This window comes from Oryzias latipes, chromosome 19 (assembly GCF_053564925.1).
Source record: "Oryzias latipes strain Hd-rR chromosome 19, Olatipes_Hd-rR_3.1".
In the NCBI taxonomy this organism is placed as follows: Eukaryota; Metazoa; Chordata; class Actinopteri; order Beloniformes; family Adrianichthyidae; genus Oryzias; species Oryzias latipes.
In genome coordinates, this window is record NC_136255.1 from 18,405,754 (window position 1) to 18,433,567 (window position 27,814).

The 27,814-nt window shown below is 37.5% G+C and overlaps 1 protein-coding gene and 1 long non-coding RNA gene across 3 annotated transcripts; one reads left to right on the forward strand and one right to left on the reverse strand.

The window, feature by feature from the left end:
- Positions 1–108: 108 nt before the first annotated feature.
- Positions 109–16,374, reverse strand: si:ch211-183d21.1 (uncharacterized). 2 transcript variants are annotated; one of them, XM_023949121.2, is made up of 12 exons: positions 16,048–16,374; positions 14,109–14,963; positions 13,849–14,026; positions 12,449–12,588; positions 7,808–8,373; positions 6,231–6,504; positions 5,926–6,121; positions 4,262–4,437; positions 3,412–3,507; positions 2,824–2,988; positions 2,133–2,226; positions 109–1,492 (listed from the first exon to the last, which is right to left on the reverse strand). In XM_023949121.2, exons 2-12 carry the CDS (start codon positions 14,923–14,925, stop codon positions 1,429–1,431), a joined length of 2,766 nt encoding a protein of 921 aa, XP_023804889.1. In that variant the 5' UTR covers positions 14,926–14,963; positions 16,048–16,374; the 3' UTR covers positions 109–1,428. The 2 variants fall into 2 exon arrangements, with proteins under 2 accessions (XP_023804889.1, XP_023804888.1); XM_023949120.2 differs by having other exon boundaries at positions 13,849–14,029.
- LOC144987954 (uncharacterized) lies at positions 9,881–10,186 on the forward strand. The gene is made up of 2 exons (XR_013651647.1): positions 9,881–9,940; positions 10,055–10,186. It is a non-coding gene; the product is annotated as an uncharacterized LOC144987954 (long non-coding RNA).
- Positions 16,375–27,814: the final 11,440 nt, after the last annotated feature.

The following is a 27,814-nucleotide window of genomic DNA, read 5'->3' on the forward strand; positions in this document are numbered from 1 at the left end:
CTGGCTGAAAACCCCCCCCCAGTGTTTTTGCAGGCAATGCAACAAAATTCTGGGCATGTCTGAAGTGACAGCCACCTGGTTGCTCATTCAATAATCATGGAAATCATGGAAACTTGAAAAGAGTTTAATTTGTACATGTGCAGCACAGTCAGATAAAATCAACACAACACAATTTTTGTTTTGAAGATACACATAGTTTTAGGATGTAATTATCATCAGTGGTTTATGGTCATGGTTGCTAACTGAATCAACAGGGTGTACCTGAACCTACTTTATAAGTTTATACCATGTACAAGGTCTAATTTTTGTTGATAGGGATGTCATATTTCAAAACTATTATGGCTGATATTCTCAATATATTCTCAAGCAGTGTTTGCAGAGTGAACAGTCCAGACAAATAAATCACCCATGCAGTAAATTTTGGGAGATTTTATGACAAATGGCCCACTTTTTCCTTTTTAATCCAATATTTTTTATGTAGCATCTCAGATAGAAAAATCAAGAATAAAAATAAATCTCTTGTCATTAAATAAAAAGAAAATAAAGTCAAAGAGGGCTAAGACTGTTTGAACTCAAATTTGGTCAAAATTTTACAAATTTTTTTTTATTTTTTGAAAGGATCTAATTAAACATACAGTAATGTAGGTCATTGCTGAATAATAGGTTGAAGAAACTTCACAACTCACTTTTGTGCACCTCATGAGAAGGGAAACAAGAGATCTTAAATTTGCTAATAAAATAACACGCAGTAAAACACACATGAGGTTTTCACATCCCTAAAACCAACATAAAGTAGCTCTGAATACAAAACGATCATTTATCTCCAAAAACTAACATTTAAGAAATTACTTGATTAGTCTTGCACATTTTTTTCTTTTAGGACAATGTAAACATATGCTTAAAATAAGCACAAGAAAAGTGGTTACAAAAACAGGAAGTTTAAAATACACTGTTGCAGAACATAGCAGGATAATCAGGCAGGGCAGAGTTTAAAGAATACATTTGGAACTTAATGTTGTCTTTATAACAAATAATCTTAATACTAAAATACTTCAGTACCAGCTGAGTTTCCCGCAAGAAACTGATCAAATTTAAAGGCATTTATTAAAGCCAGTAGAGAACAATTATGACTTAAAATTCAGAAAAAAAATAAAATGTTCCAACAAGCAACTATCAGGACAGCTGAAATCAGTGTTATCTTAGATTGTGTGATTTGATGATACTGGAGCCCCTTGACAACTGTTAATAAACTATTAGAAGTCACTTTCACAAGCCACCGAGGACGGAAAAAGACAGTGTTCACTTCAGAACAGCCTCAAAATGATTTGTGTATACTTCAAACGAGCCTCTGATGTCCCCTGCTTCCTTTCTATGATGCCTCTGCACACAAGTGCCTCCAGGAGCAAACTGACTGATTTAAAGCCTAGATTATGGATCAGACAGTCCCTCTGCATGTTCACTCAGCTCCATGGTGGAGTAGTCCAGAGGACGTCTGAAAACACAAAAAACATTTAAGTAAACACAAAAATTAAAATCAACTTCATTTGATTTTCTAGAGATTTTGAACAGAATTTTTGGCAACCCACAAACTGATAAACACAACAATGGGGGTATGGAAAAATCTGTGTTTAACTGTTGATTTGCTAAACGATAGGCCTTTCTCGTCTTTTTAAGTGGGAGAACTTGCATAATTGGTGTCTGACTGAACACTTTTTTGCCCCACTGTATTTCCTTAAGCGTTTCAGCCACTTCCTCAGCAAAAAGACCAACTTTCCATTTCTTAACCCTGGTTGACCTGCTGTGTAAATAAACCATTCACAGCGAAAAAGGAGAAGTCATGTGACTTAAAATAACAGATATAGAATAGTTTCTATGAGTCTATAACATCACACAGTATTGCTAAATTTATAACCACATAGTTTGTTCAAAAGTAATTAAAATGCAACTTGTGTGTGCACTTCATAAAATATTGTTTGGCGATTTAGTTACATTTTCACATGAGATGACAAAATAATATTGCAAAAATCTCCAGCGAAGAACACAGGCATTAAAAAAGAACAAGGATACTACAAGGATATTATTTTTAAAACTGATCATGAAATAGTCAGTAAAACAAATCAAAAAGTGCTCACCTCCTCCTGTAGAAATATGTAAACAGGGCACCTCCTAGTACCACCAGCAGGAGCACCGCTACTATCAGTCCTATCTGCAACCCCAGCGCTGAGGCTATGTGGAAAACAAAGGCAAACTTTAGAAATAATCATTTCAAAGCAATGGCAATGAAACCAAACAAGGACAATATCCAGCTTAATGTTTTAAACACTATTACTTCTCAACAACAATAGAGGGTCATAATAAAAATCAGAAACAACTGGAAAATATATAAGCTTTGCTAATCATTTGCACTTGCAGTTATAAAACTTTTTTTCTTTTCCTTTACAAAGATTTAACGCAACTTCCTAACCTTCAAAAACCTTGAGACTTGGGGCCTTTACTAGACATTATCAGTCTTTACAATACAATGAAAGCAGACAAGGAAACAAAGGTAGTCAAAGAGCTGAAGCGTCGGAATTTCAACCGCAAACTATAGCTATAGCCATTTTGATTAAGGCAGAAATTGCTTCACAGTCACAGTTCCATTTATCCACACATATCCACACACTGATGGCGACTCTGAGCAACCACTAACGTGTCACAGGACCCTTTGACACGAGGGCGAGCAAGGTGGAAACCTAAGATCCTCCAATCAGAGATCGACCGCTCTGAACCTCTGACCTTGCTACACTACATCAACAACTAAATAGTCATTCAGAAGGTTCTAACTTTTGCCGATGTAGTGGCCGGTGATGGGAGAAAAGCAGGTGTCTGCCTGAGAAGGAGCGGGGCTCGAGAGCAACGCCTGAATGATGAGGGCCCTCTGATGGTCTGAGTGTGCCTGGATGTTCCCCCACACTCGCAGCCAACCAGACATGCAGGAAAAGTTAGCCCCTACAATAAAAACAGACATGTCAAAAAACACCAGTTTATTTAGATGTGCTTCCTAATCATTTAAAAGTTGCAGATAATTAAATGGCACAAGTTCTACAGTTTTAATTTTCAAAGGAATTATGAAAAGAATAAGAATGAAAAGCCCAGATTTCATTTCCTTCTGTGAAAGAAAACTACTTTTGTTAAAACCAAGTAGTGTAGTTGCTATGGCAACTCTACTTAATAATTAGCATATTTTCCGTGAAGATCTATTATTAAAAGAGGTGAGAAAAAAACTTTATATTGATTTCACTTTCACAATAAAGAAAAAAACAATGATAAGTGTGATTTTTTTAGGGTGAATGCGGGCATGTCCACAGTGGCTGTGACCTGTGATCGAGCTAGAAATATCATCTGTGATCTTAAAAAAAAAAGCACCCTCACCTCGGAGATACAATGCAGAAATGCCACAGTGACACCTCTGCTCCAAATAGTGAGCCACGTCAGCCATCCTTTTTCTGTGAAATACTTCCCCACACTCTATGGGAAAATAGGAAACAAACTATTAAAACCATGATTGGTCATTTTAGGTTTAAATAAATGAAACACTAATATAAAGCTACTATTTTGTTGAATATAGAGTTTCACATTTTCATTTCAGATCCATAATGATTAAGAAGGTACAATCCATAACATTAATCTTCAGCCTGCCGCCCGTAGAGTCATGCTGACCTTATCAACAAGAGTTACAATGTATGAAAACAGCATAAAATATTTATGAAATAGTTTATAATGAAAGAGTTTTTTGCGTTGGAAAAAAATAGAATAAAAATCCTATTGGTGAAAAACAAACAAACAAAAACAATGAAAATTATGTATGAAGCGGGGAGCAGATCTTCCCAAATCTTAGAATTGAACAGGTCATTAGAGTCACTTATTTCATCGATATATAGATTATTTTGTGTTTAACAAAAGGTAAGAAGAAATGTTTAGAAATAAAAATAATAAATTACATTAATAAATCTATTATAAATAGCAAGTAGGCCAATGCAAATATGAACTAAGTCATATCCTGCCTAAACGTTTGGATTGTAAGATTCTAAAAGAAATTCAATTATCTTTGTCACCTTTGTTTCCACACCGACAGTGATCGGGACATATCAGACGTCATAAAAAACGTTGTCATCATCAAAATGTTCAACATTTTTAAACCGTTATAGCCCAGATACCCTGACATCCGCAAAAATAAAGCGTATATGTTTTATTTTTGTTTTGAAGATTTCTGGTATTTTACCTCCTGACTGCTCGAAGAACGGGGGTCCGAGACAAAGGTCGATTTGACTTGAGAAGGCGGGGCTAGGACAGAGATTGGTGTGGCTTGGTGTGGGGGACGAACTCGTCCAGGAGGAGGAGCTCCTGATCTCGCAGCATAAACACCTGCTGAGTGAGACGGGACCCCTTTCCACCGACCTGCACACACAGCCCATGCAGCACTACATGAGGGAAACCAGACCAATGCCATCCAAACACAAACCATTTTCTCTTTAATAACAATTTGAACTGACATGTGTGAAAGCATGTGCAGAACAGATAAAAAAGCCTCCAATCAGCTGTTTAAATTCCATAAGTCTCACACTTATGGAACTATAAATACGCATAATCTGTAGGAAAAACAGTTTAAATGGTATAAAAACACAACAAAAGTGGTCCATTTGCAATCATTTTCATTAATTACTGGTAATAGTTTTGTAGAAATGTGTGGTGTGGCCGTTTTTCCACCGATTTTGCTCCATCACAAAGGGCTCGGTCACACTGGACCAACAGTCAGACACTTGCAGCAGACAAAATGACTTACTAGCTTTGACTTACGTTTGTTCAGTGGAGTTTGTTACATAATAGATTAATAAGTCTGAATAGAGTTAGAGTATTGAGAGGATTTGAATGCTACATGATGGGTCTTTGTGCACTGCTTTCCCACCTTTACAAAATACACACGCTTCTTCTATTCACACACGTTAAAAAAAAAAAGTTTATAGTAATCAGTTTCATATTTATTATGTTGTGACTGAAAAAGAGAGTAAAAAAATGTAGACTTAGAGAGATTACTGGAGATTAAAGACCCAATCCATTGAAAATGGCGTTTTTGGTGTTTTTAACATTTTCTTGTTGCATTTTTCTCATGGCGGAAGACATATAGGAAGAAAATTAAGCTTAAAATTGCGTTTCTGAGTATTACTTTATGCAAATCATTGCCAATCAGGAGCAGGCAAAAGAAAATTTCATTAGAAAAAGCTTGTAGCTGTGACCTAGAAGCTACTATGACAAGTTAACTATGACAAGCTCCCTGCTCTGCTACATTCTGATCCACCTGCTTGTATATGACTAGATCCGTGTACTTTTTGGTTTTCCTCATCCAAGTTGGGATCTGGCTCAAAACTTTATGACTGTATATCTCCATTATTGCTTGCCTTTTTTGTTGCATTGTCCGGTAATGTTAGGTTGGGGGTGCGAAGGACAGTAAGGGTGTAAACAGATGGATGATGGGAAGTCGGAACAGGCTCACTCAACACCAACAGTCCTGCCTAGAACTCAAAGGTGAATTTCTAGCGAACTACTTCTACTCTGCTAACACTATGCCCTATAGACAACGACCCAAAAATTGTATAATCATAGTTAAAAGACCACTGCAAACACTTTCATAATAGGTTAAAAGATTATCGGTGTGGGACATTAAATAAATGAAGAGAGTTTATTGACAATGAGGAGCTTTTTATGGAAATTCGTCTTTTTCAATTCTAGCTAAATTACTTAAATAAATGTAAAAAGGGTTCCAGATTGAGTCTAAATCAAAAATTAGCAAACAATAAATATTTCCACATTAACTATAAATGGTCAATTTAAAATTCAAAATATAAGACCCAATTAATAGCGAATCATAGCTTTACTTGATAGATGTACCTGAGAGCTGGCAATACTTGTCTCCCCCTGGTGGTGGAAAGAGAAGAAAGCAGCCACTGGTTTTCACTGAACAGCAGCACATCCCTGAGGCTGACGTTGGTCAGCGCACTGCCAGCTCTGCAGATGCTGAACAGGTCGTAGCACAGAACCACTGCCCCGCGTGCTGGCACACTGGAGCCTTCTGGGAAAGTCTGATCTATGCAGTGGAAAAAAACAACGGAGATACAAAAGGGTTATTATACTTGACTTTTACAACACCTGAGTTTTTCTTTTTTTTTTTTCCTGCAGCCAGGTCTACTACCCACCTGCTCCAGTGACATTTCCAACAATATAGAAACCATTCTGGTCGAGAGACCCAGTCAGGGGAAGTGCAATGACCGTGCCCCTATGCTCCTGGTCAAACACGGACAGAACCAAGCCTGTCAGGTCTGTCATGGGCGGCCCGTGGAGCTCCACAAAGGCCCTCTGATGACTGTGATTGGTCCAGTGGCCACTTGACACCTCATTTATTACAACACCTTTAGGAGCTGGAGGAGGGCGGGGGCAGCTGTTTTCTCTCAGGGGGGTGGGTGTGGCCACCTAGAATGATCATATGCAACACTTTGACTTCTTTTAAAAAGTATTGTTCTATTTAGAGGCCTAAAATACGACGGAGTATTAGGGCCACAAAAAAAAAAAAAAAATTAGAGCCACCAAAAAAAAAAAAAAAGTAAAATTACGAGATTTTATCTCGTAAATTTAGGAGATAAAAACTCGTAAATTTAGGAGATAAAAACTCGTAAATTTAGGAGAAAAAAACTCGTAATTTTAGGAGATTACAGTGGAAGTGAGCATGCAGAGCAGCAGGTGAACGCCGTGCAGCAGCAGAGCAGACCGACTAAACTTTGTTGAACAGGTGAGCTGAATGTTTATTGATAACGTTCCAAATGTCTGGAAGGTCATTTGTTTGATTTACGATTCATTAAAGTTTTATTTATTGATGGTTGGTTTGCAGGATCTCTGCAGCCCGATGAAGCCGTCGTCGGTGTCCCTGCAGCTGTTTGCTTGAATCCTTTCTTCCTCCACCAAAGACAAGATCTCTACGTTTGTGTGACGCTTCCGTCACACAAAAGGAGGAGCACTTTTTTTTTGGCATTTTCAACGTTCCAAAGCTAATATAAAACACTATTTTCATTCCTCTTTATTGTTTTATGCTGAAACGGGACATTTCATCTGCAGGAGGGGGCGTTTGTAAGACTGTTTACTTCCGCATTGGTGTTGGGATGACAGGTTCATGACGTAATGAGACAAATGAACTTCAGGATATGTGAATGAAAAGGAGAATAAAGGCTGCAGCGATTGTCTACACCCAAACGTGTCTCTGAGCTCCTTATTTTACATATTAAACTCCGCTTTACTGACACTGAACCCCGGAAAGACTGCTACACGGAAACTAATCTGATTTTGAGTCGCCAAAATGTTCAGAATCTCTTTGTTTTACACCTATAATAATCCGGAAATGAAGCTTCACAAAAGGCTCCACATACTTCATCTTCAAGCTAGGTTCCGATAAACGGACAACTTCGGTGTTTTTTCCTTAATCTACGACTTTTTTCTCGTAAATTTATGAGATTTTAAGTCGTAAATTTATGAGATAAAAAGTCGTAAATTTACGAGTTTTTATCTCCTAAATTTACGAGATAAAATCTCGTAATTTTACTTTTTTTTTTTTTGGTGGCTCTAATTTTTTTTTTTTTTGGTGGCCCTAATACTCCGTCGTACTAAAATGTATTCTGTTTTTAATATAAAAATTATTTTAAAGTTGCATATAATTAGCTGATAATATCAGTTGATCTAAATAATAAAACTTATTGTAAAACGTTTTGTTTCATTCAGTACTCACTGAAAAAGCAGACAGGTCAAAGGGGTAAAGGCCTCTGCAGCGGCTGAGCGCCTCATCTCCAGGCAGAACTTCTGGATCTTCCAACAATGGCAACTGTCCTGGAGTGAGAGCTTTGCTCAGCTCCTGCGCCTCCTTATCTGACCCCCTTTGCCGATACACCACAGCATCCAGCAGGCCCTTCGTGGGGATCCCCCGTTGCATCGCAGACGGCGGGCCAAGCGGACTGCGGTAGATCGCCACAGCATCTGGGCCATTCTGGATGGTGTTGGGAGGCAGACGGAGCGACGGAGCAGGCGCCAGCCTGTCGCTGCCCATCAGGAAGTAACCTTTGGCTGTGGTGAAGTGTCCACTCAGACTGATCTCGTGATAGGGTTTGTTGTTATGTGCACTGAAAAGCAAAATCCAGATCCCCTGCAAGGAGACTCTTCGACCAGACGGGTGCCAAAGCTCAATGAATTCTCCATCTTCTGCAGCTCCAGGGGTGTCGGTGTTCAGCTCATTGATCAGGAAGTCACTATTCCCCCAGGGTGGAAGGTGAGGCGGAGAATCTGTGCCACCTGGAGTCACTGAAGTGAAACAGAAAGAGCCAATTAGCTCTGAGAAAATGACTTTCTGTTTTACAAAAAGACCCACTCCGATAAAAATATGTTTTTAAAAAAAATGTTTTTAACATGTTCTTGTTGCGTTTTTTTCTTATGATAAATGACATATATAAAGAAAACTAAGTCTGAGATTGCATTTTGAGTATTTCTTTATTTAAATTATAAATCAAGAACAGGGGAAACAATGTTGGTTGATGAAGATTGTATTAATTAAAAAAACACTTGGAATGCTTTTACAAGAGATCAAAAGAGGATCAGAGTGGGACTTTAAAGATGTGGTGCCAAAATGTCAAACAGTAAATTACTACTATATTTACCCTTTTGTTCATCTTAAAATTAGGCTGAAAAAAGGAGCAACGTTAAATTACGGAGCCCGTGTCCTGACATTAAGATATAAAAATATATCTTGTTCCCACAGGTTATTATGTCGTTCGCACGAAATACTATTCCGTTCCCACAAGATACTATTGCGTTCCCTCAATATACTATTCCGTTCCCTCGAAATGATTAACTCGTGCGAACGCAATAATTATGTCGTTCGAACGCAATAATTAATCCGTTCGAACGCAATAATTATTCACGTCATAAGTCATTCACGCGGATATGCTCTCTGTACGCCGGCAAAAGCCGCTTTCAGCGGTAACTTCCGTGTCTCTGTGACCCATATTCGTTCAAAAAAGGAACATGAAAAACAAAAATGATCACTTTATTACCGTCTCAATGAATATAAGAAAAATATCAAAAGATTTATGATAACTAGGCTGCTTTGTCACACGATATTTCCTGCTAGGCTACTACTAGCGCCGCCGCAGAGCTCTTTGATGTATGCCGGCATTTGGGCAACTGGCTGGTCTGTTGTCAGACAGCTGATATTGTAGTTTAGGGTCGAATAGGAATAATAATATTCAGGACTTGTCTTTTATTAACGTTAGCAGTCAGTATCTTTACATTCGAAGGCTATTAGGCTACATGCTAACTGACTAGCCGATCATTTCCTGTTATTAATTTACGTCATAGATTTACAGCAGATACCTTCACATTTCTGTCTGTGTGTGTCTCATTAAATTGCATTGAAGACACGGAGGATGTTTAGAGAACAGATTTATTTATTTTAAAAAGCACAGAAGCATCCATCGTATTCACGTTCATTCACATGATCATGATGATCTGGTACGCCCTCAGTCATCTTGCTGCAATAGCCGCTTCCTGCCGCTACTTCCGTGTCTCTGTGAGCATTCAATAGGGGTAAAAATAAAAGCAAGAATGGTCGACCTGTTATTTTCTCGATGAAAATCTGAAAAATATCATATTAAGCTGGATGCTTCGCCTAAAGCACTTACCTTTAGCTTGTAGCATAACAACAATAGCAGTACGTCCCGTTTCCCAGCGTGCTTTGCTGCCAATCACTGGCCAATCACCGTGTCCCTGTGACCAAGGTCTAACAACAAGACCAATGATTGGCCAGTGATTAGCAGCAAAGCACGCTGGGAAACGGGACGTACTGCTATTGTTGTTGTGCTACAAGCTAAAGGTAAGTGCTTTAGGCGAAGCAGCCAGCTTAATATGATATTTTTCAGATTTTCATCGAGAAAATAACAGATCGACCATTCTTGCTTTTATTTTTACCCCTATTGAATGCTCACAGAGACACGGAAGTAGCGGCAGGAAGCGGCTATTGCAGCAAGATGACTGAGGGCGTACCAGATCATCATGTGAATGAACGTGAATACGATGGATGCTTTTGTGCTTTTTGAAATAAATAAATCTGTTCTCTAAACATCCTCCGTGTCTTCAATGCAATGTAATGAGACACACACAGACGGAAATGTGAAGGTATCTGCTGTAAATCTATGACGGAAATTAATAACAGGAAATGATCGGCTAGTCAGTTAGCATGTAGCCTAATAGCCTTCGAATGTAAAGATACTGACTGCTAAAGTTAATAAAAGACAAGTCCTGAATATTATTATTCCTATTCGACCCTAAACTACAATATCAGCTGTCTGACAACAGACCAGCCAGTTGCCCAAATGCCGGCATACATGATCAGAGAGCTCTGCGGCGGCGCTAGTAGTAACCTAGCAGGAGCTATCGTATGACAAAGCAGCCTAGTTATCATAAATCTTTTGATATTTTTCTTATATTCATTGAGACGGTAATAAAGTGATCATTTTTGTTTTTCATGTTCCTTTTTTGAACGAATATGGGTCACAGAGACACGGAAGTTACCGCTGAAAGCGGCTTTTGCCGGCGTACAGAGAGCATATCCGCATGAATGACTTATGACGTGAATAATTACTGCGTTCGAACGGATTAATTATTGCGTTCGAACGACATTATTTTTGCGTTCGCACGAGTTAATCATTTCGAGGGAACGGAATAGTATTTTGAGGGAACGCAATAGTATCTTGTGGGAACGGAATAGTATCTTGTGGGAACGGAATAGTATTTCGTGCGAACGACATAATAACCTGTGGGAACGAGATAATAATCTGTGGGAACAAGATATTAATCTGTGGGAACAAGATATATTTTTATATCTTAATGTCAGGACACGGGCTCCGTATTAAATAGCTTACAAGGTAAAAATAAAAATCATTTTTAGGTTGATATATGTTTATAATTGTCAGAAGACAGACTTCTGTCTCCCCCTCTGGTCACCAGCAGGAACCATAGCCACAGTTGTAACTGCACTTCATCTCCCAGCAACAAGCGTGCACTTCCTGGATGCCACACGCCTGACTCTCATTTACTCAATCAATCACAGTCTACTTAAGCACTCCACTGAGCCTCACTCTGTGTGAAGTACTGTTTGTGCCACTTTGCCTTGCTTACCCAGCGTTATAGCTGGACCTGATCTTCTGTTTCTGACTCTGTTTGCCTGCCCTGACTCTCACCTGGATCCCGACTTCCCGTGTCTGTTCTCTGATGCTCTCATGCCTGTTACGCTCTTATTGCCTGCCAGACCCTGATTTACCATTGTGGACTTTTAGCTGAGCTAATAAACCTTCTGCAGTTGGATCCAGCCATCTGCCTGTTCTTGTGACAATAATGAAATGAAGTGTGGTGACAAATGAGTCTCATATGGGCTCTACTGTTCTTGTATCATAGGAAGCTCACTCCAGAGTTCAGTCCAGCTCAAGTTATGATGGCAAACATCAGCAAAATTGTGAAGTTCCATTACAGCTGTAGGACAGCAGCCTCAAACATCACATGCTTATGAACACTTCATCTCTTTTCCTTTAAGATGCTGTGAAAACTTCATGAAGGAACTGTGGAGTTTGTTTCATGTTATCGGGTCGGTTCTGTTTGGCCTACAGTACCGGGCCGTGCTGTACAAAAGCAGATAGCCAGAGGCCAAAATCACCCGGATCATGGCTTGTTTTCTATGTTTCCATCGACCGCCGCTCCTGCAGCCGGAGGACCAACATGAGGAGGCTAGAGGAGCTTCTGCCCACTGGCCATATGGGATCTGAATGAGAACACTGCTTTGGGCTGCGCTCCCCTTCCACCAGAACAATCTAAATAAACACACTTGCATAAGTTTGCACGAGGCCTAAACTTGTTACAAACTTAACCCTAAAATATAGAGTGAACTGAATCTAAATTTGAAGATAAGGTTGCTGTCATTGATGGGTTTAAGGTGGGGTTATGCATGAGATTATGTGTAAGAATTTCTCATTAAAGATGACCTTTTTTATTGTCCTTTAGGTATTTTATTGCGCTCTAAATTGTTCTACCAATAAAAGTAAAGATTAGGATAACAACGTCATTAATCATTTCCCTTTAATTAAGCAGCGTCCTCCACCAAATTCTACAAATTCAGTCAAAATATTTGTAATTACTTTTATTCTTCGTTCCTCTGCTAGTCAGAAAATCTTTCCTCAGGTGGGTGCAGTGATTAAATCTGTCAATGTAGATATTTAAAATAAAAAAACCTAATTTCTGAATTTTTTTCTTCAATCTATCTTCATTGTATTTATCTTTAAAGCCTTATTATATTTGAGGAAAATAGAAGCAAACCGTGTAAAATATTTACCAGTACTGTGGGGGCAGATCTTTGGCCATGGGCAGTGGTTAGGCTGACCCAGCGTTTGTGGTGCCTCCCAGAAGACTCCAGGATCTCTTGTCCAGGTTGCCAAGCCACACCGGCTGAGATAGAAGCCTCCTTCTCTCAAACTACCACATAAAATGTAAAGAAAGGAATAAAATGGCACAAGATATGGTTTAAAAACAGTGAATGTTCTGCCAACAAACACACCTCTTTTCACATTATTTCAAATTACAAGTTAATATCAAATTGTTTATAACCATTCAAACTCTTTAAATAGTATTTTTATAGAGTTATAGCTTTTTGAAACTGTTTACTTCCTGTTGTAGATTTGAATCAAGTCCTGCTGTTGTTATGGCCAAGTGTAGCTTTTTCTGGTTCTACCCCTATCAGCCTATTAGCGTGTGGAGAATTGCCTCCAAACACATTCACACAGAGGCATACACTGCTCATTTTAGGGGAACTGGAACCAAATTTCAAGAAATAAGTGACACATAGATAACATAAATACTATTTAAGTGTGTTGGAGTCAGTGAAAAGACTAGGCACGCAAAAACAAAAACAAAGCTTCGTAAGATTGGCTGAGCACTACGAGTAACAGCAGTATCAGTTGAAAACCACAGATGCAAACAAGAATATGTTGGTAAAAAGGTATAAAATCACTCGGGAAGTGAATAATCAGTTTCTGACAGACTTTGTCAGTTTCTTTTCCTGTTGTGCTCTAGACTTTCTGCTTTTTTATACATGTGATGCAAGAAAAAAAAAAAAACAATAACAAGCTTGCTTCTTCCAAGTTGGGTCAATTAGAATTGACTGAAGGAGAACCACAGTGAGGGATGTGCGTTTTGAGTCCTAAACATATAACAACCCTTTTCCTCCTAACGGCACTTCGATTTTTTTTTTTTTTTTTTTAGAACAAAGAGTCAAAATTTCAGGTTTTTTGGATTGAAACGCTCATGTTAAAGACATTTTGTTATTGTTGCTTAAAATAAAAAGTGCCAGTAAAAAAGACAAAAAAATCTCAGTTAAAATGCCAAATGAATAATCTAGATCACATCTATTTATGTGAAATAATTGGACTTTATCGTATTATCACTAAATTTGTTGAATCTTTTATGTATCGATTCGTGGACGATGCACTGAAATGCGCATCCAATCATGTGAGAAGGAAAGATGCACATCCCTAATATAAACTAAAGAGGAAGTGTCACAATTCTCATTGGGTGAAAAGCACATCACCCAGTTTGTTGCTTAATAAAGGAAAATTTCAGAATTTTAAATAACCCACAAAAAAAAGTAACTCATTGTATAACATTTCAGCTTTAATATAAAAAAAACAATCTGGACTTAAAAACAATGTATGCAAAATGTCTATGAAAACCCCTTGCCTGTTGCTAAGCTGGTATGGCTCCCTGCCTGGGATGAGAGTCTCTGTGAGGTTGGCACTTGGCTTGTCTCCAGGTCCGGCAAACACAAATGCATCTAAAGAGTCTCTCTGGCTTAGCGGAAACCCCACTGGGAAGTCTGTCGCTCTGCCGCTGTAGAGGGCCACGGCACCAGACTCATCTCCTGTGCAGAAACTGAACACTTATGAACCCTGAGAGTGCAGGAATCCTGACAGGCTGTGGGTGACTGAGAGAGCACTGACCTTTCATGTATTTCTTGTCAACGGCTACGGTGATAAATCCATTTCTGGAGGCGTCCAGATCCACACTGACGCTGACCCGATCTGTTTTCCCGTCCCACACCACCAACACAATGGGACCTGCAGCTGGGGGCTGTGTAACTTCCACAAACCCGTCTTCCTGCCCTCCCCCAAGCTTCAGCTCGGTAATCAGAGGAAAGGTGGCCAGTGTGGCAGGTGGGGTGCAGTTGTTCCGGCGACCTGGGGAGGGTGAGAACACCTGAAAGCCCCACTGATCCTCAGAAAGCAGGCATCTCTCAATGGACTCATCCCCCTCCAGGGCTGCTTCGTCCTCAATGAAGGCAGGCTCCCCAGGGGTCAGGATTTCAGCAAGGAACTCTGCGCCTCCTGTGCGTCGAGTCATATAGACGACGGCATCCACCAGACCAACAGCAGTGACGTTCATCTTTTCACTGTAACGAGTAGCACTGGTGTGATAGAGGACAATGGCGTCAGGGCCGTTCTGGACTGTGTTCGGTGGCAGAAGGATGGCTGGTTTGGGCACCATGTCCACCGAGCCCACCAGAAAGAAGCCTCTGTCATCTGTGGTGTGGCCCTTGAGGTCCAGGACTTTGTAGGCTACATTCCCGTTGCCGTTATAGAACACAAGCGTGTAGCCGTCCAGTGACGCCCTTTGTCCACTGGTGTGGTACAGCTCCACAAACTCTGTAGTATCCAGTCTTGGATTGTCTGCATTGATCTCACTGATGATGAGGCAGGGCTCACCACTGATTCCCACCAACAAGCAGAGACAGATGGCAACGATCAACCTGACAGACATCCTCCAGGCTTTCCTAACCCTCCCCAAGCAGGCAGCCTCTGAAAAAAAATGAGAAACGTGTACAAAAGCTGTTATTTAAAGTCCCACTTCAATCATCTACTCTAAAATCGTTCCCAGTGAGGGGAAAAAAAACAACCTGTGTCGTATTCTAGGACATAGTTTCTACAGAGCGGCAGGAGTTCATCAGAAATTTAAATATGAATTGTTGGCGAGGAGTAAGCCTGCCTCCTTTTTCCATCATCCCTTTGTTTACACTCTCTCCCACTAGCTTACAGCCCCCCACAACCCTAGCCCAACATTACCAGTGCAACAAAAATGGTGAGCAATATCAGAGCTAACCAGCTGATTAGTTTTGATACCAGCTTGGATGTAAAAGACGTTCACAGATCGATTTGTCTGCAAATGGATGCATTGGAATGGAGCGAAGCAGGGAGCTTGTAGGCCCCACTGCAACGGGCTTTTCCCAATGGCATTTTTTCGTCTGCTCCTGATTCACAACTGATTTGAAAACAGAAATACTCAGAAATGCAATTTTGAGTTTAATTTATATGTCCTCCATCATTAGAATATGCTACAAATATATGTTAAAAACACGATTTCCACTTAAGTGATTATCTAAGTTAACAAAAAACTAGAAACAGCCAGTTGGGTTTTGAAAAATCCACTTAACATTTGATGCTGTGCACCAGTGAGAAGCCTCAGAGCCTATCAATGAGTCCTCTATGAGTCTGCTTGTTCATGCTGACATTGGAAATGCACGTCTTCTGCATGACTCACAAAATGTTGCGAAACACAATGGGAAGCAGATGGAAACTTGGACCCAAAATGTTGAATCGCTTCAGAAACAGACGCAACCAAAAACACACAGAAGTGGAAAAAACAAACAAAAAACTGCATTTATGTTTGTTTTTGTGTGGTGAATTATGTAGTATGCAGAGCCTTTTTTAAAGTCCCTCTAAATTTTTCCGAGCTGGAAGTTCCCTCAATAGTCTATTTGAAAATGTGAGCGTTGCAGAATTATTCCAGTCACGGTTAGACATGCTCTGCATGCATCTTTCCGTCGGGAAAAAAAAGGCTGTCAACGTCTTTGCGCCAATAAACAACCTTTTCTGCACGACTTACTGGTTTTCCTCGGTGCTTCTGGGTCGGAACAGGCTTCTTTGCTTCTCTGAACTTTTCAGCTGATGGTCAAAAATCGTCTGTGCCCGAAAAAATTCTTGATAAAGTTTGTTTTCTGTTACCCACCGCTCCCGTCATTCACAAAGCAGCACTTTCTCCCCCCGCCCGCCCCATTGGGGCTGTGGGCGGGATCACTGTGGGGCTGAGGGGGGGTGATGCCGGCCAGACCGCCTGGGAAGATCTCTCTCTCTCTGTCTCTCTCTGTCTCTCTCTGTCTCTGTCTCTCTCTGTCTCTCTCTGTCTCTCTCTGTCTCTCTCTGTCTCTCTCTCTCTCTCTCTCTCTCTCTGTCTCTCTCTCTCTCTCTGTCTCTCTGTCTCTCTCTCTCTCTCTCTCTCTCTCTCTCTCTCTCTCTCTCTCTCTCTATCTGGGCTTAGATTTCCATTCAATTTCCAAAGCTCAGGAAAAACCTGTAGTTCCAGTATCAAACGCATACCAGGACTTTGCTCAAATAAAATAAAAAATAAAAAAACAAATAAATCCAAGTTTCAGTATCAAATGAATATTGGAAGTTGACTCAAATAATATAATATAAATACAATAATATAACTAAATAAATAAATTATATTTAATTAAATGTAATCAAACAAATTTAATAAAAATACATGTTTTTTAATGCACCTTATTTTGTTGGGAGATTTATACACCCAATTAATGTTTCAATAATATGTTTTCTAAATGTGCTGTGTGGTTTGGTTGAGCAGGCATATAGGGATAAAATAACTCAAAAAGTTAGGTTGAGCCAGTAATCCCATCAAAGCAGCTGTAAACAGCTTTTCCTTATTCAATCATTCATCTTCTAAGCCCGTTTTTGTACCATTTTTTCCCCTGAAAAAAATCACAAGGCAAACCACCAACCAAAAATATAGTTTAAAAACAAAACAAACATCTGTAGTCTAAATTAATAATTTGTCATTCTTATCACCATGTCTTGAATAAGAATCAAATACAAAGTAGTTTTATATTGTTGATATATTGATTGATGACTGATTGATGACTGATTGATTGATTGATTGATTGATTGATTGATTGATTGATTGAAATATTCTTATGAATACAGTGAATAAGATTTTGTTCTGGAAAAGTATGATAATGTGGTTGAAAGATTCCTTATTCACACTATTTCAGGAAATTTTCCGTAGAGTAAATAGAAGTAGTTCTACATAACTGCACCACTTGTGGTGGGGGTATTATAATCTGGGTTGTCTTTATTAATCAAGTATTTTGGTATGCTATTTTTAATGTGACTTAGTTATATTTTAAAACTAAGGTTTGTGGGTTTTTCTTTAGACTGGTGGTTGCAAAAAAACCTAATTTAAAAAGTCATCCAAGGTAAAATATTATACTGTCAGAAAAGAAATCTTCCTGCACCAAAGACAAAAACAAAGAACAAAAACCAAAAAACATTTCCTTCAGATTTTGGCTTATCTATCTTTTATCTTTTGTATTAACAGACATTTTTTCTACAGTTTCATTTCGATAGCTTCATGGTATGTTTTTTTTTAAGAGGGTATATTTTTTAATAAATAAATTATGTGAAACAGAAAAAAAATCAAATAAAACCAAATACAAAAAAAATTAAATTCAATAAAATAGAATAAAATAAAAATAAACTGAACTGTGCATGTGAAGGCTTTAATATAGAATGTGGAGTTTTTGTACATGCAGATTAATTTATTGATTTCCTTTATCAAAACTGCATCAAAAAAAATGTTTAAATGTCAGGAGCATCATTTGTAGAAACTTAAACAACTGAACGGTATTCATAACTCTCATGATAAATGTTTCCAAACATGATAAACCAAATACTAATTTTGAAAATATTAGGTTTAAAAAAATCTATGGCCAACAAGTTGGGAAAATAGACTTGCTAAATAATTCATTAAACATAAATTAGAACTATTAAAAGATTTCATCATAGAATCAGACATAACTATTAGAGATTTTAGTATTTACAAAAGATGTAATTATCAAAGTGTGAAACTTAACTCCTGTTAGAACCACAAGATGGCCCTCTAAGCACAGCAGTGTCCTGTTGTTTGTCCTTCTTTATGTCCACAGAAAGTCATTTGGGAATAATAAACAAATCCCTGTAACATCACCAGTTCCCTGAAGTCAAGCTGTTTATAGAAAAATGTTAGTTTAGTTTACCAGTGTGTGTGGCCCTCTCTGCTCTGTGTGATGCAAGAATGACACATTTGGAGTCAGAAAATGGGAAAAATGTTTTTTTTAAAATCATTTATGGTGCAATTTGGTGCAGAGAAAAACAATAATGTACTTGTTGAAAAGATTCAAATGTTCTATTTAAATCCCAAACCAGTCAATTTATTAACCCTAATGAATGCTGTACTGAGACTCACTTAGCAATGTCATTTTAGCAAAACCTATAGTAAAAATAGGAATCTGATTTAAGTCCCCAATGTTTCTTTTTATTTGATGGATTTTTACAACAATATATGACAAGTAACCACAACTCCAGTCAATTCAGCACATCTCATTTATCAACTCATTTGTCTAATCTGATGCGCTGCTATGTCACTTTTCTAATCGCGGGGAGTTGTGAGATAGTGATTAGATGTGATTGTTGAGTCATTTTGTGGGAAGAGAGGGCAACCAGTATGACGGCTGACTCAACCGCCAGATAAATTTCAGGATTAGCAGTCTAATGCTTTGGAGAATATTTTAACGCAAGAAGAACATCAGGTCAACTTCAGAATAAAATAAAGATCAGCCAGAAATATGCCTCAACAAGACCAACAGAGCAGTCTGCCAAAAAGAGTACATGGAGCAGCTCTCCCAGCTGGGGGGAAAATAAAATACCACAGTGTTGAAATAACTAAATTTAGATGTTTATTGGAGCATGATTTTTACTGACTAAATGAATACAGATCACAACTTTATTCACGTAGCTTTAAAAGCTAAACTATACATTTAATAAAGCCTCAAAAGTAATATTAGTCATATTAAATACATTTTTTTAAATTAATTTGGTATTTTTTTTCAATTTCACACCCATAAAACAAAATTAATAAAAACATTTTTATCAAAATATAAATGTTGTTCAACTTTAGTATGTAAATACTGATTTATGAAACCGTTTGAGCTCAGAGGTGGTAGGGTGTCCCCTTTTATCACAAGCAGACCCAGAAATAGAACAAAAATATAAAGGATTCTAAAGAAAGGAAACAGAGAAAGATAACCATACAACAACAACAAAGACATCAGAATCCACTCATCAGATCTGTATGATCCTGATCTCTTTAGTTTTGTCCTTGGAGCTGATGATGACAAAAGAAGTTAGGAATGTCTCAGTGTGTTAGAAAAGGAGCTTTTGAAAGGAAATCATGGAGAGATGATCATCAGGGCCAGAGTTTTCTGGAACTTGATGACATGACATGATTATCCATAGTTTATCATAAACTCATTTAAAGGTTTAAATATTCATAATTTTTATGCATTGTATCAAAAACAAAATCGTAGTTTTTAAATGTATCAAACAATCATGCATGTAGCCTCAGTTGATTCTTGGTATAAACAGTAGCAAAAGACTACTTCAAATAATAAAAAAGTTGTAAAAGATGCATTTGTCATTTAAAAGAATGTACAATAATTGGATTACACCATTCACATCAAGGTAATTATGTATGCTGTGCCAAAATATAATAAATAGAGATTATTGAAATTACAAGAATACTTTTTTCAGAAACTTGTACAACTTTTAGTGTTGGAATTGGCTCCAGCTGGCTTTTGATCTATAGAGGAAAATAAAAGTTAAAGGGAAAAAAAGATGACATTTTGAATGTAAGTACATTTGTTTTTGGTAGATTTTTTATTGTAAAAGTGCAATTTAGATGAGATTTTGTAAGATTTTGTGGCAATCTTAAATTGTCACCAATTGGGCTGAACTCCGTCCTTTACAGTGGCATGGCTGCTCCCAAAGAGAGAGGTTCATCAGAATCCACCTCCAGAATTTAGGAGGATTGAACAGTTTGCTCACCTTGTAGCTCTGGCGTGTTCCTCATACCATAGTGACCAACACAACCACATTGGCTGACTCACAACAAATGATGGTTGAAGAAGGAGATGCCATCCCACAGTAGAGTATAACCAACATGACAAGCAGGTGCAAGGCTGTTTTTTTTTTTGTTGTTTTTTTTGCTGCACAAAAATATCAACAAAATAGAACTTTTTAAAAGTTTTGGTGGTACATAAAGAGATAGTTAAAGGAAATCCAGCACTATTTACTGTAAAAAGCAAAATAAATTATACATTTAAGTAGATTGTAAATGAAACCGAAAAATATTAGCGGACAAAACACATTGCTTCTAATGCCCCCAAATCAAGGCCAGGTCATCAATTTAATTCAGAAGTAATTGACACCAAGATGGGATTTCTTTTAAATTGAAATGGAGCATTATTGTGTTTTTTCCCCTGTTGTGTTTCAGGTTGTTTTTTTTCAAACCAGCTGTGCATCATTCTGTTGGTTTTATTCATTTCTGATATCGATCTGATACGATGCTACAATATTAAATAAAGTGATTTTAGCCTCTTTAACATTTCTCCTTTTTAAGTGTAATTTCCCATCTTTTAAATTTTTTGGATGAACAAGGTTCAGTTTTCAGTGGATCGTCCTACGTGTCCCATGGTCTCCTTTTATTTGACCCTTGATAAATTCACAATTGTTCATCTCTCAGGTCCTAGCTATTTCCCTATCAAGGTTGATTTTTTGACACCGTTGGATGTTGCTGTCCCCAAAACGGGAAGTCACATTTCTTTGTGATGGACTGCCAGCTTGTCCAGAGTGGACTAATGCCCAGTGACAGGTGGGAGGGAGCCGATCCTCACTCTGAACCTAAAAAGGACACAGCACATATAAAATAGAAAAGAAAAAGCATAACTTTTACACAGCTAAAGATCATTTATGAATATATGAGAAAGCAATTATGATTCAGTGGAAGAAATCAATAATTAAAGAGACATCAAAGCTACAGAAATTTTTTACCATTATTTACAACATGCATGATCAAGTTTTGAACTTAACTCTGGTAAAAAAAAACAGTTTGAAAATCCCTGATTAACTGAGCCGAAACACACTTTCCTATCACTTTTTGTTCATAATTCCTGACATAATTAGCTTTTTTCTTTTTTTTTGGATAATGTCTATGAAGACTCTCATTCATCTAGGTTGATTCCATCATAGTAGTAGGTTTAGGGGCTGTCATCTGGACTTAGTTTTTAAAATTAGAAGACACTTCACCTCTTATCCAAAAAGCTTTTTGGATAAGAGGTGTAACTTGGATAAATAAATAAGTAAATCAGTTTGTTTAATGAAACATCTTTCATTGATGAAAATCTATTACAATAGTACAACATGTCAATAGTACAACATTATAAAAGCACAGCAATAAGACGAGTAAATCAGAATCAAACAATAAAGTAGCTCAAAACAATTATTTAGGCCAGTGTTCAGCTACTTTTAAACTCCAAACCGAGTCTGCAACATGCAGGGAGGGGGACAGAGCTTTCCACAATGTGGGGGCTGCAGCAGTGCAAGTTTTAGACCTGTCTTGTACAGACTTTTTGGGTCAAAGAGGCCACAAAGACCACCTGTCCATGCAATGGGCTGAATTTCCTGAATTTCCCTACAGGGATCAATAAAGTTGATCTTAAATCTTAAATGCTCCTAGATTAACACTAAGATTTTAAAATCAACTGAACCTGACTGGAATTTAACGAAACTCTTATAAAGTTAAGGTGATGTTCCAGAGGATGCTGTTGAAGTTTGTGCAACAATCAGGATTCAAGTGATGATTCTAAACTATGAGGTTTTTTTTTTTTAGATCTTTAAGAATGTGTGGACTCTTTGAGTGTTCTGACAGATCAGCATGCAGCCTTACACTTGTCTTCTCAGAGATGATCATCCCACATATTCTTTCAAAATTATTTGCAGCTCACACCAAAGATGAGTTGCATGCTGCTGACCCTAAAAGCCTTGTTGATATGCCGCAAGCTAATTTTTCACCTCATTAGTCTGGACAGACAGAAAAACTGGGACAGTTTGAGGACAGAGCCGGGCTTTGTATGCTTTTACAGGGGAAAGAAGTGGGACGAGGAGGACAGAGGCTGCAATCCCTTAAAGTGCTGGTAAACCACTGTAAAATCAATTAATGACATGGTAAGAAAAAGCATGACGAGTGCAGGACAAAAAAAACCACAATCCATGTATGTCATTCTGCTCCACATGTGTAGGTCTCCCAGGAGCTGAGAGGAGTCTTTGACATTGATGAATAATGTGGTGGTGGTGGGGGGGTGCTCTTTCAACCTATCCTCTCCTTATTCTCCTTTTCCTTCCTTTTGGCCTTACAAGTACAGAGGAAGCCTTATATAGCTTATCCCTCCCTTCCTTTTTTGACACAAAAAAGCACCTAAAGTGCCTTATTGCGATTCCACACGCATCGCCAACTAACTGCAATTGCATGCTCTGGCCATAAATGTGCAAATTTGTTTGCATGTTTCTGTGTGTGACTAAGACTGTGCTTTGAAGGGAAACTGGCGGAGACAGACAGCCCGGGAGAATTCTGTTTGTGTTTGATTCAATTGCCTTAGGTAATGTAGAGGCATTTATAAACAGCTGGAGGCATAGATTATATTCTAGGTCAAAAAGCAGGATTAATTTTTAGCATTTCTTTTACATTTATCTAAACAGATTTGTGGTATATTTGAATTGCAGCTATGGCCAGATGTGTGTTGGATTATTTATCTAAAGTGAAGCCTCATTTTCCCTCTTTTTTTTTCTTTTCAAAGAGACTCTTCCTAACCCTTTCATGTTTGCTTTCTTTTATATTCATATTCTCAGATTATCTGATGGATAAAGAGTTTAACGCCAAGAGCAGTTCAAGTGTGAGCTTTGGCCACAAGTTGATTTCTCTGGGAGATTGTTCTCATATTTGAGACTCAGTTCCCATGGTAACCAGTGACAGTGGAACACCTGACCTACATATGTGCTGTATGTACACAAACATGAGCCAGCTGTCTGTAAGTGTCTGCCTGTACAGTGGGGGACCTTAAATGGCTGCTTAACTAGTCTATTGGAGTCTAAAATACAGAAACAATGAATGACTTTGTGAATGTTTGAAGCCGCCATTGAGTTGTATCAACATGGGATCCTTGTTAAAAACAGGCAGCCCTGCTCCATTTGTAAATAGCAGTGTTAACATCTACACGTGAATACCATATTTTGTACCAACATTTAAATTTTGGAGCAGTAGCAGGTTTTTCATTGTTCCACTTCTGGTTTTCACTCTATTTTTTGTGATCTTCTCTGTTTCTGGCTCCTGTAGGCTCAGGTTCCTTGAAGCATACAGCTGAAGCCCATCATCCCATCACCATATGGCACTTTTTTTCTCTCATTTTCCAGCTATCGACTGACAGATTGTTCTTTTTTGTACCACTCTGAGAATACTTGGACCAAAAAGTTTTCAATATTTTAGGTCTAACTTTCACCCTCTTCTGCAAGCATCTTCTTGCAATTTCAACCTTTTTTGTTTGAAATTAAAAGTTCATCCCCACTCCCTTTTCTTGCATTTTTTTCCCACCAAATCCTTATTGTTTACCTAATCATCCAGTTTTTTGTTCAGTCTTTTTCCTCTAAAGTTATCTCGTGTAAAAATGTGTTGTACATAAAGATTTAAGCAAGCAGATCAACTCAACACCCTTTGAGAAACCCCAAACAAATGTTATAAACGATTAATCAAAAAAATCCAAATATGCAAACATGGCTTTCTGAGATAAATGAACATATTTGTTTTGCACTTACATCTCTTAATCCTAATAAATTTGGAAATTATTCATTCTTTTTCTAATTCTTCTCACAGCTTTTTTTTTTTTTTTACCATAAACTGATCCCTTATAGTTTTGCAAAACTTCTCTGTGACCTAATAGTAGAGCTCCGTCTTGGAATCATGTGTCAGATTAGGAGTCTTGACACTTTTCCAACATATAAAAACAAACAAGGAAACTCCAAAAAGTAATCAAATGTACAAAAAAATGATGATTCCAGAGAAGATGTAGTCATTTACCTAAATCAAATCCTAGCTGGCTTTTTCCTACCCCTGCAAGAACCGTCGAAAAGAGAATCAGAGATGCGGACAAAGCCGTGTACCCCCCTTGCATGCAACTATTGATCAAAGACCTTCATGCTTCCATCACAGTTTTTTCTACTGCTGCACTTCAGAATCTGAAGACGATTTTGGTTAGGTCACTTAAGATAAAGTTCTTATCCTAAAAATGTTAATGTAGGGCAGGTATTGAGTCATTTCTGCCCTAAGTTACCTTTTAGCTACCTTTGAGGAATCAAAGGTTGCAATTAGCCGAGTAAAGATCACGAAGCAGTATTTTGCTTCCTGCTGCCCTTTAATACCTGCCTCAAGTTAACATGGCAAAAAGCATTCAAAAAAATACTAATTTCTGAAGAAACGTTTGTTTCTTCCAAAAGATTTCTTATTAAAAAATAGACCTACCAGATGGGAAAGAAATATTTAATGCCTTCCATTTTCAGTTTGGATAAAGGGAAAGGACAAATCTATTCTTGCTTTTTCTGATAAAGAACAGTTGGAGAAAACAACATCTAAAAACAGAAAAAGAACCTGGTCTGTCACTGTTGTGCAAAAGGGGCAAAGGGACCATTCCCCTCCACTGTGTTTCTATCAGCAATTTATTCAAACACTTTCCAAACTTTCTTTTGAGAAGAACTTCTGAGACACAAGGAGACTTTTGACAAAAAACAACTTGCTGTGGAAGATCCGAGGCAGTACCTTTTAGGATTTTTCCAGCAGTAATGACCTAACCGTGGAATTTTCTTTTTCAAGAGTATAGAAGATGGACTCCACAGTCCACAAACACTTGGGCAGCTTTTAAACTTAACTCATGACAGAAAGGAAAGTGGTTCTGCTGATAAAAGTGGAAAAAAAAAACTTTTTTTAAAAACTCTGGCAATGGGAATATGAGTATTTCACATAGATTTGACATAAACCTCCTAAACTAAACTTGCTGCAGCCAATTTTCCTATTATTTTAAAGCTAAATCTACAATTAGAAATTTAGACAAATGGGATTACAAAATGTAAGCACTTGATCCCGGAAAAATGAAGCACCCTAAAATAATATTGCTTTGGTGCTGCCGCGGTATTCTGAGTGCCGGAAGCAGTTCTAGCAGTGGCATGGATGAACAGAGAAGTCAGAGCAACATCAGAGTCAGCAAAGCCCTCAAGCTCTCGATAGAATAAAGCAGCACTAACACAGCAGGAGTGTTGAGAAGGTTTATTCAGAGGATTGTTCTTCTCAATTTAATCAAAAAGATTTTCTCTGAAATTTAGAAGCATTTAACTTTTTTTTTATTAAGTTGTAATGATGACAAATAAATTCTGAATCCAAGAAAAAGTCAATCCAAGATCTTTTTTTGGTGTTTTTTTTTTTCTTTAAATCATTTCTAATTTAAGGTTTGTTCCCTAAAAAATGTTAACTCTTTTGTTTAAGCAGAACTGAATTTTCTTGGCAAATAATTAAATGACTAAATATATGCAGGAAGTATAACCTAGATGCATGCAAATTCCCACATTTACAGCTGTCCTACATGTCTTCATTAGCCAAGTTGCCTCCATTATGAACCAGCACACATCCCTGTTTTCTTTGCTCCACTTCACAACACTCCAGGGGTGCAGACATGTGAGACAGGAAGTCAGTACAATTTCATGCAATTGGTGCCGCTTAGAAGCATTGTTTTGTGTAAAATTATATGTATTGCAAGCAGGTATATTTGCTGAATCAATACTCGTATGAGAACTATGAAAATAAAAGGCACGAGTCTTATTCTGTGCATTAAAACTATTGTTAAAATTATTTTATGACATTCTGTGTTAAGGTTAGCAATGAAAACATCTTGTTTTCTTGAAGTCTTTCAGACATCTGAAGTTTAATTCAACTTTGCTTTTTTCATATTTTAGACAATTTAATACATTTTTCATTAATCTCTTCAGCCCCATCTATATAGTATTTGAAACTTCAAATCTCTGAGGCTCATATTTACTTTATGCAAAAGGTTCAAAGAAACTTGCAAACCCCTGTCTGTTTTCTCCCACACTTTCATTACAAGATGTTCTCACTGTCCCCAGGTGCTTTGTAATCCAAAATAGCTGTTACGTCTCCTTGCTTTTCTGCTCTTCTCTCCACTCCAAGGTTTCATCGATTCTGCCTTAACAGGGCATGGGACAATGCTCCCCTGTGGGACATCCTGGGTAATAAATCTAATTCCTGTCTACATGCAGAGGCTTTTGGGAAGGTTCTGGCCTATTTTCGCCCAGACAAATATATCCATGAAATGGACGAAACTGGGCCAAAAAGTAATGCAGAGATGCGGCAACTTCAAAGAATTTCCAAAATCCTGTCAGCTCCTATAAGTCCAAGCCATAAACATTTATTCACAACAGATTTACGGTGATTAGTTTAACAACACAGAGATAAATTACTGTCCTTTAAAAGATTTTTTTAAAATAATGACTCAGAACTCTACCTTCATCCTTTCAAAAGTATCCAGCTGCGCTTTAAATCGACAATTCTACGCTTAGATTTGGTTATGTTATGTTATTCAAATTTTACACTAGGAATTACAAGCTAGCCCAGATCATCCACAAAATATGCTACTTGAGGCATACTAATCCACTTTTTATGCACCTAGTTAAAATATCAAGTAGTAAGAATATCATAAAGAGCATATTTGTTGCTAAATAAGATTTTCAAATCGTTTGTGTTTGCAGAAAATTCACACATGTTGAGGGTTATGAACAAATCATGAGGAATTTCCCATGTGTGTGTGTAACAAAAATTTGGCATAGTCTGGGGTTTGAACAAAAACAAAGGGAAAAAAATAAAAGTTTAAAACAGTTTAAATTATATGGTCTGTGCTCAATACAAGAACATAGGATAAATACTAGGATGGTTAAATATAATTATTGGGATGTTAACAATATCAAGCAAAGAAACATGGTAGCCATGTATAAAAACGTTATTATTATTATTATTATTATTATTATTATTATTATTATAATATACAGATGAAGCTGATGAACATGATAATTATTTTTAAATTGTAATTATAAATATCATATTATATGGTATGTTGATGGAATAATAATATAATTTTTGAAATGGCAGGTTTCAATCAACTAAGCATCTGCCTGTTCCTTTCCAAACAAGTTTTGCATTTTGCATTCCTGTATTATAATTATTTGTTGTTTGTATCATATAGATTGTATTCTAATTGTTAAAATGTTTGAAATAAAAAAAATACAAACAAAACTAAAGAACGAAAGCACAACAGTAAAAACATGTAAAAAGATTTCATGTTGAATCATGTAATGTTGGTTACACAATATAACAAAACATATAGTTGTAATTGTGCTAAAGTAACAGACTAGAGGAGCTGTTTGTAACATGCAGTGCTTCAAACTCCTTGTTTTATGCAGCTTGTTTAAATATACATAGCTCAATAATGTCTACAGTAACAAGAATCATCAGCAAAGACAATAAATATCAATGGTTTACATGTTATTTTTTTTAGAAAGATTTTGGTTTTATTTCATTTAAATCACCTTTTGAACCCTAATTGCTAATCCTTATTTAAAAGGGTTTGTGTTCAAACCTGCATGTGCAGTGAATG